The sequence below is a fragment of the Chiloscyllium plagiosum genome, unplaced genomic scaffold (assembly GCF_037043375.1).
Source record: "Chiloscyllium plagiosum isolate Xiang-an unplaced genomic scaffold, Cpla_swu_hap1 HiC_scaffold_6, whole genome shotgun sequence".
NCBI classification, from domain to species: Eukaryota; Metazoa; Chordata; class Chondrichthyes; order Orectolobiformes; family Hemiscylliidae; genus Chiloscyllium; species Chiloscyllium plagiosum.
This window is the reverse complement of record NW_028270144.1, coordinates 133,882,938-133,896,276: the sequence shown is the minus strand read 5'-3', so window position 1 is coordinate 133,896,276 and position 13,339 is coordinate 133,882,938. Positions and strand designations below refer to the sequence as shown.

Below are 13,339 nucleotides of genomic sequence, written 5' to 3'. Positions count from 1 at the left end.
CACTGGGGTACAGTCCCACACACACTGACTCTGACTGGGGTACAGTCCCACGCACACACTGACTCTCACTGGGCTACAGTCCCACTCACCCGGTCTCTGGGTACAGTCCCACACACACACTGACTCTCACTGGGGTACATTCCCACACACACTCTCACTGCGGTACATTCGCAGACACACTGACTCTCATTGGCATACCGTCACACACATCCAGAGATTCTCACTGGTGTACAGTCCCACACACACTGATTCTCACTATGGTACAGTCCCACATATACATACACTGTCACAGGGTACAGTCTCACACCTGCACTGACTCTCACTGGGGGGTACAGTCCCACACACACACTGACTCTCACTGGGGTACAGTCCCACACACACGGACTCTCATTGGGTACAGTCTCCCACATACACTGACTCTCACTGGGTACAGTCTCCCACATACACTGACTCTCACTGGGGTACAGGTCCCACCTGCACACTGACTCTCACTGGGGTACTGTCCCATACACACTGACTCTCACTGGGGTACAGTCCCACATCCACATGCACTCTCACTGGGTACAGTCACACACATGCACTGACTCTCACTAGGGTACATGTCCCACACACACATGGACACACTGCGGGACAGTCCCACATACACGTACACTCGCACTGGGTACAGTCTCACACATGCACTGACTCTCACTGGGGTACAGGTGCAACACACACAGTAACTCTCACTGGGATACAGTCCCACACACACTGACTCTCACTGGGATACAGTCCCACACACATTCTGACTCTCACTGGGTACAGTCTCACACATGCACTGACTCTCACTGCGGTACAGTCCCCCACACACACTGAATCTCACTGGGGTACAGTCCCCCACACACACTGATTCTCACTGGGGTACAGTCCCACACACACACTGACTCTCACTGGGGTACAGTCCCACACACATGCACTGACTCTCACTGGTGTACAGTCCCACACACACTCTCACTGCGGTACATTCGCAGACACACTGACTCTCATTGGCATACCGTCACACACATCCAGAGATTCTCACTGGTGTACGGTCCCACACACACTGATTCTCACTATGGTACAGTCCCACATATACATACACTGTCACAGGGTACAGTCTCACACCTGCACTGACTCTCACTGGGGGGTACAGTCCCACACACACACTGACTCTCACTGGGGTACAGTCCCACACACACACTGACTCTCACTGGGGGGTACAGTCTCCCACATACACTGACTCTCACTGGGTACAGTCTCCCACATACACTGACTCTCACTGGGGTACAGGTCCCACCTGCACACTGACTCTCACTGGGGTACTGTCCCATACACACTGACTCTCACTGGGGTACAGTCCTACATCCACATGCACTCTCACTGGGTACAGTCACACACATGCACTGACTCTCACTAGGGTACATGTCCCACACACACATGGACACACTGCGGGACAGTCCCACATACACGTACACTCGCACTGGGTACAGTCTCACACATACACTGACTCTCACTGGGGTACAGGTCCCACCTGCACACTGACTCTCACTGGGATACAGTCCCACACACACTGACTCTCACTGGGATACAGTCCCACACACATCCTGACTCTCACTGGGTACAGTCTCACACATGCACTGACTCTCACTGCGGTCCAGTCCCACACACACACTGACTGTCACTGGGGTACAGTCCCACACACACTGACTCTCACTGGGGTACAGTCCAACACACATTGACTCTCACTGGGGTACAGGTCCCACCTGCACACTGACTCTCACTGGGGTACAGTCCCATACACACTGACTCTCACTGGGGTACAGTCCCACACACACTGACTCTCACTGGGGTACAGTCCCACATCCACATACACTCTCACTGGGTACAGTCACACACATGCACTGATTCTCACTAGGGTACAGGTGCCACACACACACTAACTCTCACTGGGGTACAGTCCCATACACACTGACTCTCACTGGGATACCGTCCCACTCACACACTGCCTCTCACTGGGATACAGTCCCACACACTCTGACTCTCACTGGGGTACAGTCCCACACACACACTGACTCTCACTGGTGAACACTCCCACACACACATACAGCCCCGCACACAAACTGATTCTCACTAGGATACAGACCCGCACACAAACTGATTCTCACTGGGATACAGCCCTGCTCACACACTGACTCTCACTGGGATACAGCCCCGCACACTCACTGACTCTCACTGGGATACAGTCCCACAAACACACTGACTCTCTCTGGGGTACAGTCCCACACACACACTGACTCTCACTGGCGTACAGTCCCACACACTCTGACTCTCACTGGGGTACAGTCCCACACACTCACTGACTCTCACTGGGGTACAGTCCCACACACACACTGACTCTCACTGTGGTGCAGACTCACACACACTGACTCTCACTGGGCTACAGTCCCACACACCCACTGACTCTCACTGGGGTACAGTCCCACAGACACTGACTCTGACTGGGGTACAGTCCCACGCACACACTGACTCTCACTGGGCTACAGTCCCACTCACCCGGTCTCTGGGTACAGTCCCACACACACACTGACTCTCACTGGGGTACATTCCCACACACACTCTCACTGCGGTACATTCGCAGACACACTGACTCTCATTGGCATACCGTCACACACATCCAGAGATTCTCACTGGTGTACGGTCCCACACACACTGATTCTCACTATGGTACAGTCCCACATATACATACACTGTCACAGGGTACAGTCTCACACCTGCACTGACTCTCACTGGGGTACAGTCCCACACACACACTGACTCACACTGGGGTACAGTCCCACACACACTGATTCTCACTGGGGTACAGTCCCATACACATACACTGACTCTCACTGGGGTACACTCCCACACACACTGACTCTCACTGGGGTACAGTCCCATACACACACTGACTCTCACTGGGGTACAGTCCCACACACATGCACTGACTCTCACTAGGGTACAGTCCCCCCTACACACTGAATCTCTCTGGGGTACAGTCCCACACACACTGATTCTCACTGGGGTACAGTCCCACACACACACTGACTCTCACTGGGGTACAGTCCCACACACATGCACTGACTCTCACTAGGGTACAGTCCCCCACACACTGATTCTCACTGGGGTACAGTCCCACACACACTGACTCTCACTGGGGTACAGTCCCACACGCACACACACTGACTCTCACTGGGGTACAGTCCCACAGACACTGACTCTCACTGGGGTACAGTCCCACATGCACACTGACTCTCACTGGGGTACAGTCCCACACACACACATTGACTCTCACTGGTTTACAGATCCCACATACACACTGACTATCACTGGGGTACAGTCCCACACACACTGACTCTCACTGGGGTACAGTCCCACATACACTAACTCTCACTGGGATACAGTCCCACAGACACACTGACTCTCACTGAGGTACAATCCCACACACACACACTGACTCTCATTGGGGTACAGTCCCACACACACACTGACTCTCACTGGGGTACAGTCCCACACACACGGACTCTGGGTACAGTCTCCCACATACACTGACTCTCACTGGGGTAGAGTCCCACATACACTCTCACTGGGGTACAGTCCCACACACACTGTCTCTCACTGGGGTACAGTCACACACATTCACAGATTCTCACTGTGGTGCAGTCCCACACACACTAACTCTCACTGTGGTACAGCCCCACATACACATACACTCTCACTAGGTACAGTCCCACACATGTACTGACTCTCACTGGGGTACAGGTGCCACTCACACACTAACTCTCACTGGGGTACAGTCCCACACACACTGACTCTCACTGGGTACAGTCCCACACACACACTGATTCTCACTCGGGTACAGTCCCACACACACTGACTCTCACTGGGCTACAGTCCCACACACACTGACTCTCACTGCGGTGCAGTCCCACACACACTGACTCTCACTGTGGTACAGTCCCACATACACATACACTCTCACTGCGGTGCAGTCCCACACACACACTGACTGTCACTGGGGTACAGTCCCACACACACTGACTCTCACTGGGGTACAATCCCACACACACTACCTATCACTGGGGTACGATCCCACACACACTGACTCTCACTGGGGTACAGTCTCACACACACTGACTCTCACTGGGTACAGTCCCACACACACACTGACTGTCACTGGGGTACAGTCCCTCACATACATTGACTCTCACAAAACTTATCGAACCATTCCTTTGCCTTGTCTGATCTTGCTCCTTTTTATTGAGCTCGGAGAAAGTGAGGTCTGCAGATGCTGGAGATCAGAGCTGAAAATGTGTTGCTGGAAAAGCGCAGCTGGTCAGGCAGCATCCAAGGAGCAGGAGGAATCATTCCTGAAGAAGGGCTCATGCCCGAAACGTCGATTCTCCTACTCCTTGGATGCTGCCTGACCTGCTGCGCTTTTCCAGCAACACATTTTCTGCCCTTTTCACTGAGCTCCATGGTTTCTGTCTGTGCAGCCTGGCCCTGCCTCTGTTAGACAGTGTGTGGAAGCGTGCTGTCAGTGGGGTTCCTCTGCCCCTTCTCTGTCTCGGCACTGAGTCTGGAACGTTTGGCTGTGTGAATGGTCAGGATTTGACTTGTTAAGGAACTAGCTAATGGAAATCAGAGTAAGATCTAACCCTCATTGCTTTTTATGTGAATTCATGCAAATTCTTTCTCCATTCTGTTTCCAGGGGAGATCAGCTCAAGAGTTACGTTTGACCGAGAGCTTCAGGCCAGTCACCAGGTAACTGTGCTGGTTCAGGATAGTGGGACTCCTCCTCGCAGTGTCACTGGATCGGTCTATGTCATGGTTTTAGATGAGAATGATAGTTCACCCACCTTCAGCAATGTGCCGATGGGAAAGGAGCTGATTGTTCAGGTAAGCTCACAGGGATCTACCCCAGGTCACAGCTTCACTCAGCATGTTGACACAATGCTAAACCCCAGCTCACCCTCTTTAATCTTTGTAATACTATCAAATCACAGCACAGAGGCTGAGGAGGTCAACAGTCTGTGGTTCAGGAATGTGAAATTCCCCAGTTTGGGAAGGAACGGAAGTGAGGAATTCTTTTGATCTGGGAGATCAGGGAGCTGAGTGTCAGATACAGTCAGTGCTTCGTTCACAGTCAGACACTGGATACAGCCCAAATGGATGGAAGGAAAAACTTTGTGAAAAGCTTGTGTCCACACTTTCTCATCTCTTTGATTCTTGGCAAAATTCAAAAAAAGTAAACAAACAGATTCCAACACACACAAGCTGACAATCCCGTTTGTCCAATGAGTTTGGACAGCTGGGTCTTGGTAAACAACAAGCAGCTGCCAAGAATCGACAAACAGTGTCCTTAAACTGGCCAGTCCGCCTGATGGATATTAGACAAACAGTGTCCTTAAACTGGCCAGTCCGCCTGATGGATATTAGACAAACAGTGTCCTTAAACTGGCCAGTCCGCCTGATGGATATTAGACAAACAGTGTCCTTAAACTGGCCAGTCCGCCTGATGGATATTAGACAAACAGTGTCCTTAAACTGGCCAGTCCGCCTGATGGATACTCAACTGTGAGGTTTAAACAAGGGAGACCAGAGACAAACAATATCTGATTATTAATGTAGAATCAAATTTGTTACTTTTGTGAACAATTATTTAATACTAATAAATAGACTTTACAGGGCTGGGACAAGCTGCTAGAGGAAGTGGTGGAGGCTGGTACAGTTACAACATTTAAAAGGCATCGGGATGGGTATATGAATAGGAAGGGTTTAGAGAGATATGGTCCAAACGCTGACAAATGCGATAGTTTAGGATATCTGGTCAGCATGGACGAGTTGGACCGAAGGGTCTGTTTGACTATTATGACTCTATGACGATATGAGGTAAACAGAACCATCGTCATATAACTTTACAGTTACAATTCTAATCACCCTATAACCACACCCTCTATGCATACACATAGTTGGAAAAACATACAACAATAAAATGAAAAATGTCTGCTATTAAAGATTGGAAACAAAAACAGAAATTGCTGGAGAAACTTAGCAGGTCTGACAGCATCCATGAAAAGAAAGCAGGGTTAATGTCTCAAGTACAGTGACCCTTTTCAGACTGGTCAGTTAATGTTAACTGTGCTTTCTCTCCATAGGTGCCACCAGAATCTTCTGAGTTTCTCCAGCAATTTCTGTTTTTATTTTCAGATTGGGGAGGGGTAACTGGGAAAGCAGTTGATTGATCTCCATTCACAGGCTTTGCTGAGGGGATTCTTCCACCAATCAGCTGCCACTGGAGGCACAGCATGACTGGTTTACACTTCTATAAAAATGCCTCATCAATTCAATTCAATCAATTCAAAGTTACAGCTTCCAGCAACTGCTCAAAATAAAATAAACAAGTTTTTATCGGCTTACTGTGGGTTTTACTGCAGAGAACAGAGAAAGCTCCTGAGTCGATGATGGTCTGAAGGTTTCTCTCGATCCTGTTCCAATCACCAAGCTGTACAGCTACCTGGGAACCAATCACATCGCTGTTGGCAGGCAGAAGGCCTTTGTCATCAATAACTGATCACTACTCCACAGACCAATTAGCTATTTGTTTCTGGATGAATTTCCATTTGTACAAACCCTTGGTTCCAGCTCATCTGTGCCTTCTCCTCCCGCTGCTGGAACTAACAGCTGGGTAAACAGTCTTCCAATAAGCGTTGGTAACTTACCTTCAAAAACTTGCAGGAACCATTCAACAATCCTTGATTTTTAAAACAGTTCACTTCCCATTTCAGTCCACAATTAAAATATGGAAAAATAGAAAGACACAGTCTTTACATGTACCACCTGTGACTTTGACACTACACGAGTGACTGAGTGTAATACTGCGAGTGACTGACATTCCATGTGAGTGCAACATGTACCTAACTTCTTGTCCAGTAAGTTTGTTTTCTTACTGGAGTAAAGCCTGAAGAATTCTCATGGTCCTTCTCACCTTCATGTCCATACAGGTTATTGAAGGAAATCAGCCAGGAAATCTGGTGACAACTTTACAGGCAAAGGATGCTGATGAGGGAGAGAATGGCACTGTGATTTACTCACTCGCAGGTAAGATTAGTGGAATGAAAACTGAGCAATGCTGAAGTTAGCAGGTCAGCGGCAGGTGCAGTTAAATAGAGGAACGTGAGATTTGATTGTGACCTTAATGAAGTAACTGAGAGAAGTTCAAGATGTGGACGGAACAGTTGGTTTAAGGGGTGTGAGACTGGTTGCATGACCATTGTTTCAATGTGTAGTTGTTTGCCCACAAAGTGAGAGAGTTTTGCTGCACCCCCTTTAGAATTGAACCCCTATGTTATATTAGATTAGATTAGATTAGATTAGATTAGATTAGATTAGATTAGATTACTTACAGTGTGGAAACAGGCCCTTTGGCCCAACAAGTCCACACTGCCCCGCCGAAGCGCAACCCACCCATACCCCTACATTTACCCCTTACCTAACACTACGGGCAATTTAGCATGGCCAATTCACCTGACCTGCACATCTTTGGACTGTGGGAGGAAACCGGAGCACCCGGAGGAAACCCACGCAGACACGGGGAGAACGTGCAAACTCCACACAGTCAGTCACCTGAGGCGGGAATTGAACCCGGGTCTCTGGCGCTGTGAGGCAGCAGTGCTAACCACTGTGCCACCGTGCCACCCACAAACAGACTTTCAACTTCCTTCCAAATTTCTTTGCATTGACCTTCATCTACCACCTATCCATCCACTCCACCAACTTGTCAATGTCTTTTGGATTTTCACCTTGTCTTCCTCACAGATTACAATTCTTCCAAGCTTTATGTCGTCTGCAAACATGGAAATTGCCAACTGCACAGCAAGATCCTGACCATTAATAAATATCAGAAAAAGCAAGGGCTCAATACTGACCCCTAGGGAACTCTATTACAATTCTTCCCCCATTGATCATTACTCTCTGCTTCCTATCACTCAGTGATTTTTTTTTTAATCCAGTCTGTTACTGCACAAATTGGTCCTGGATTGATGAGGGTAATGCAGTGGATGTTCTCTACATGGACCTAAGTCAGCCATTTGACAGGGTCTCACATGGCCGACTGGTCAGAAAGAGTAAAGCCTACAGGGTTCAGGGAATGAGCTGGATTCAAAATTGGCTAAATGACAGGAAACAGAAGCTAATGGTGGTTGGTGTGTTTGTGTTGGTGTGTTTGGTGTGTTTGTGTTGGTCTGTTTGTGTTGGTGTCTTTGTGTGGGTGTGTTTGGAGTGTTTGTGTGGGTGTGTTTGTGTGGGTGTGTTTGTGTTGGTGTGTTTGTGTTGGTCTGTTTGTGTTGGTGTGTTTGTGTGGGTGTGTTTGGTGTGTTTGTGTTGGTGTGTTTGTGTTTGTGTTGGTGTGTTTCTGTTAGTGTGTTTGGTCTGTGTTGGTGTGTTTGGCGTGTTTGTGCTGGTGTGTTTCTGTTGGTGTGTTTCTGTTGCTATGTTTAGTCTGTGTTGGTGTGTTTGCGTTGGTGTGTTTGTGTTGGTGTGTTTGTATTGGAGTGTTTGGTGTGTTTGTGTAGGTGTGTTTGTGTTGGAGTGTTTGGTGTGTTTGTGTTGGTGTGTTTGGTGTGTTTGTGTTGGTGTGTTTGGTGTGTTTGTGTTGGTGTGTTTGTGTAGGTGTGTTGTGTTGGTGTGTTTGGTGTGTTTGTGTTGGTGTGTTTGTATTGGAGTGTTTGGTGTGTTTGTGTTGGTGTGTTTGGTGTGTTTGTGTTGGTGTGTTTGGTGTGTTTGTGTTGGTGTGTTTGTGTAGGTGTGTTGTGTTGGTGTGTTTGGTGTGTTTGTGTTGGTGTGTTTGGTGTGTTTGTGTTGGTGTGTTTGTGTAGGTGTGTTGTGTTGGTGTGTTTGGTGTGTTTGTGTTGGTGTGTTTGTATTGGAGTGTTTGGTGTGTTTGTGTTGGTGTGTTTGGTGTGTTTGTGTTGGTGTGTTTGGTGTGTTTGTGTTGGTGTGTTTGTGTAGGTGTGTTGTGTTGGTGTGTTTGGTGTGTTTGTGTTGGTGTGTTTGGTGTGTTTGTGTTGGTGTGTTTGGTGTGTTTGTGTTGGTGTGTTTGGTGTGTTTGTGTTGGTGTGTTTGGTGTGTTTGTGTTGGTGTGTTTGTGTTGGTGTGTTTGTGTTGGTGTGTTTGTGTTGGTGTGTTTGTGTTGGAGTGTTTGGTGTGTTTGTGTTGGTGTGTTTGGTGTGTTAGTGTTGGTGTGTTTGTGTTGGAGTGTTTGGTGTGTTTGTGTTGGTGTGTTTGTGTTGGTGTGTTTGTGTTGGAGTGTTTGGTGTGTTTGTGTTGGTGTGTTTGGTATGTGTGTTTGTGTTGGTGCGTTTGGTATGTGTGTTTGTGTTGGTGTGTTTAGTGTGTGTATTTGTGTTGGTGTGTTTGGTGTGTGTGTTTGTGTTGGTGTGTTTTGTGTGTTTGGTGTGTTTGTGTTGGTGTGTTCAGTGTGTTTGTTTTGGTGTGTTTGTGTTGGTGTGTTTGGTATGTGTGTTTGTGTTGGTGTGTTTGGTATGTGTATTTGTGTTGGTGTGTTTGGTGTGTGTGTTTGTGTTGGTGTGTTTTGTGTGTTTGGTGTGTTTGTGTTGGTGTGTTCAGTGTGTTTGTTTTGGTGTGTTTGTGTTGGTGTGTTCAGTGTGTTTGTTTTGGTGTGTTTGTGTTGGTGTGGTTGTGTTGGTGCGTTTGGTGTGTGTGTGTTGGTTGTTTGTGTAGGTGTATTTGGTGTGTTTGTGTTGGTGTGTTTGGTGTGTTTGTATTGGTGCGTTTGTGTTGGTGTGTTTGTGTTGGTGTGTTTGTGTTGGAGTGTTTGGTGTGTTTGTGTTGGTGTGTTTAGTGTGTGTATTTGTGTTGGTGTGTTTGGTGTGTGTGTTTGTGTTGGTGTGTTTTGTGTGTTTGGTGTGTTTGTGTTGGTGTGTTCAGTGTGTTTGTTTTGGTGTGTTTGTGTTGGTGTGTTTGGTATGTGTGTTTGTGTTGGTGTGTTTGGTATGTGTATTTGTGTTGGTGTGTTTGGTGTGTGTGTTTGTGTTGGTGTGTTTTGTGTGTTTGGTGTGTTTGTGTTGGTGTGTTCAGTGTGTTTGTTTTGGTGTGTTTGTGTTGGTGTGTTCAGTGTGTTTGTTTTGGTGTGTTTGTGTTGGTGTGGTTGTGTTGGTGCGTTTGGTGTGTGTGTGTTGGTTGTTTGTGTAGGTGTATTTGGTGTGTTTGTGTTGGTGTGTTTGGTGTGTTTGTATTGGTGCGTTTGTGTTGGTGTGTTTGTGTTGGTGTGTTTGGTGTGTTTGTGCTGGTGTGTTTGTGCTGGTGTGTTTGGTGTGTTTGTGCTGGTGTGTTTGTGCTGGTGTGTTTGGTGTGTTTGTGCTGGTGTGTTTGTGTTCGTGTGTTTGGTGTGTTTGTGTTGGTGTGTTTGGTGTGTTTGTGTAGGTGTGTTTGTGTTGGTGTGTTTGTGTTGGTGTGTTTGGTATGTGTGTTTGGTATGTGTGTTTGTGTTGGTGTGTTTGGTGTGTGTATTTGTGACGGTGTGTTTGGTGTGTGTGTTTGTGTTGGTGTGTTTTGTGTGTTCAGTGTGTTTGTGTTGGTGTGTTTGGTGTGTTTGTGTTGGTGTGGTGGTGTTGGTGCGTTTGGTGTGTGTGTGTGTTGGTTGTTTGTGTAGGTGTATTTGGTGTGTTTGTGTTGGTGTGTTTGTGTTGGTGTGTTTGTTCTGTGTGTGTTGATGTGTTGTCTTTGTGTTGGTGTGTTTGTGTTGGTGTGTTTGGTGTGTTTGTGCTGGTGTGTTTGTGCTGGTGTGTTTGTGCTGGTGTGTTTGTGTTGGTGTGTTTGGTGTGTTTGTGCTGGTGTGTTTGTGCTGGTGTGTTTGTGTTGGTGTGTTTGGTGTGTTTGTATTGGTGTGTGTGTTTGTGTGGATGTGTTTGGTGTGTTTGTGTTGATGTATTGGTGTGTTGGTGTGTTTGTGTTGGTGTGTTTGTGTTGGTATGTTTGTGTTGGTGTGTTTGGTGTGTTTGTTTTGGTGTGTTTGGTATGTGTGTTTGCGTCGGTGTGTTTGGTGTGTTTGTGTTGGTGTGGTTGTGTTGGTGCATTTGGTGTGTGTTGGTTGTTTGTGTAGGTGTATTTGGTGTGTTTGTGTTGGTGTGTTCAGTGTGTTTGTGTTGGTGTGTTTGGTGTGTTTGTGTTGGTGTGGTTGTGTTGGTGCGTTTGGTATGTGTGTGTTGGTTGTTTGTGTAGGTGTATTTGGTGTGTTTGTTCTGTGTGTGTTGGTGTGTTGTCTTTGTGTTGGTGTGTTTGTGTTGGTGTGTTTGGTGTGTTTGTGCTGGTGTGTTTGTGCTGGTGTGTTTGTGCTGGTGTGTTTGTGCTGGTGTGTTTGGTGTGTTTGTGCTGGTGTGTTTGTGTTGGTGTGTTTGTGTTGGTGTGTTTGTTCTGTGTGTGTTGGTGTGTGGTCTTTGTGTTGGTGTGTTTGTGTTGGTGTGTTTGTGCTGGTGTGTTTGTGCTGGTGTGTTTGGTGTGTTTGTGCTGGTGTGTTTGTGTTGGTGTGTTTGGTGTGTTTGTGCTGGTGTGTTTGTGCTGGTGTGTTTGGTGTGTTTGTGCTGGTGTGTTTGTGCTGGTGTGTTTGGTGTGTTTGTGCTGGTGTGTTTGTGCTGGTGTGTTTGTGTTGGTGAGTTTGTTGTGTTTGTGTTGGTATGTTGTCTTTGTGTTGGTGTGTTTGTGTGGGTGTGTTTGGTGTGTTTGTGTTAATGTGTTTGTGCTGGTGTGTTTGTGTTGGTGTGTTTGGTGTGTTTGTGTTGGTGGGTGTGTTTGGTGTTTTTGTGTTGGTGTGTTTGGTGTGTTTGTGTTGATGTGTTGGTGTGTTTGTGTTGCTGTGTTTGTGTTGCTGTGCTTGTGTTGGTATGTTTGTGTTGGTGTGTTTTGTGTGTTTTTTTTGGTGTGTTTTTGTTGGTGTGTTTGGTGTGTGTGTTTGTGTCGGTGTGTTTGGTGTGTTTGTGTTGGTGTGGTTGTGTTGGTGCATTTGGTGTGTGTGTTGGTTGTTTGTGTAGGTGTATCTGGTGTGTTTGTGTTGGTGTGTTTGTGTTGGTGTGTTTGGTGTGTTTGTGTTGATGTGTTTGTATTGGTGTGTTTGTTCTGTGTGTGTTGGTGTGTTGTCTTTGTGTTGGTGTGTTTGGTGCATTTGTGTTGGTGTGTTTGTGTTGGTGCATTGGTGTGTTTGTGTTGGTGCGTTTGTGTTGGGGTGTGTTGGTGTGTTTGTGTTGGGGTGTGTTGGTGTGTTTGTGTTGGGATGTTTGGTGTGTTTGTGTTGGGGTGTTTGTGCTAGTGTGTTTGTTGGTGTGTTTTTGTTGGTGTGTTGGTGTGTTTGGTGTGTTTGTGTTGGTGTGTGTGTGTTGGTGTTGGTGTGTTTGCGTTGGTGTGTTTGGTATGTTTGTGTTGGTGTGTGTGTGTGTGTTGGTGTGTTGGTATTGGTGTGTTTGGTGCGTTTGTGTTGGTGTGTTTGGTGCGTTTGTGTTGGTGTGTTGGTGTGTGTGTTTGTGTGTTTTGTGTGTTTGGTGTAGTTGTGTTGGTGCACCTGGTGTGTGTGTGTTGGTTGTTTGTGTAGGTGTATTTGGTGTGTTTGTGTTGGTGTGTTTGTTCTGTGTGTGTTGGTGTGTTGTCTTTGTGTTGGTGTGTTTGTGCTGGTGTGTTTGTGTTGGTGTGTGTGTTGGTGTGTGTGTGTTGGTGTGTTTGGTGTGTGTGTTTGTATTGGTGTGTTTGTGTTGGTGTGTTTGGTGTGTGTGTTTGTGTTGGTGTGTTTGGTGTGTGTGTTTGTGTTGGTGTGTTTGGTGTGTGTGTGTGTTTGTGTTGGTGTGTTTGGTGTGTGTGTTGGTGTGTTTGGTGTGTGTGTTTGTGTGGGTGTGTTTGGTGTATTTGTGTTGGTGTTTTTGGTGTGTTTGTGTGGGTGTGTTTGGTGTGTTTGTGTGGGTGTGTTTGATGTGTTTGTGTGGGTGTGTTTGGTGTTTTTGTGTGGGTGTGTTTGATGTGTTTGTGTGGGTGTGTTTGTGTTGGTGTCTTTGTGTGGGTGTGTTTGTGTGCGTGTGTTTGGTGTGTGTGTGTTGGGATGTTTGGTGCGTGTGTTTGTGTTGGTGTGTTTGGTGTGTTTGTGTTGGTGTGTTTGGTGTGTTTGTGTTGGTTTGTGTTGGTGCGTTTGTGTTGGTGTGTTTGGTGTGTTTGTGTTGGTGTGTTTGGTGTGTTTGTGTTGGTGTATTTGGTGTGTTTGTGTTGGTGTGTTTGGTGTGTTTGTGTTGG

General features: G+C 47.1%; 1 protein-coding gene across 1 annotated transcript in view; it reads left to right on the top strand.

The window, feature by feature from the left end:
* LOC122551097 (protocadherin-16-like) overlaps positions 1-13,339 on the top strand; it is a 370,928-nt gene that overhangs the window by 258,487 nt on the left and 99,102 nt on the right. Inside the window, exons 7-8 of the mRNA XM_087988529.1 lie at positions 4,764-4,951; positions 7,057-7,153. Of these exons, the coding sequence (XP_087844655.1) occupies positions 4,764-4,951; positions 7,057-7,153 (285 nt within the window). The remainder of the gene's footprint in view (positions 1-4,763; positions 4,952-7,056; positions 7,154-13,339) is intronic.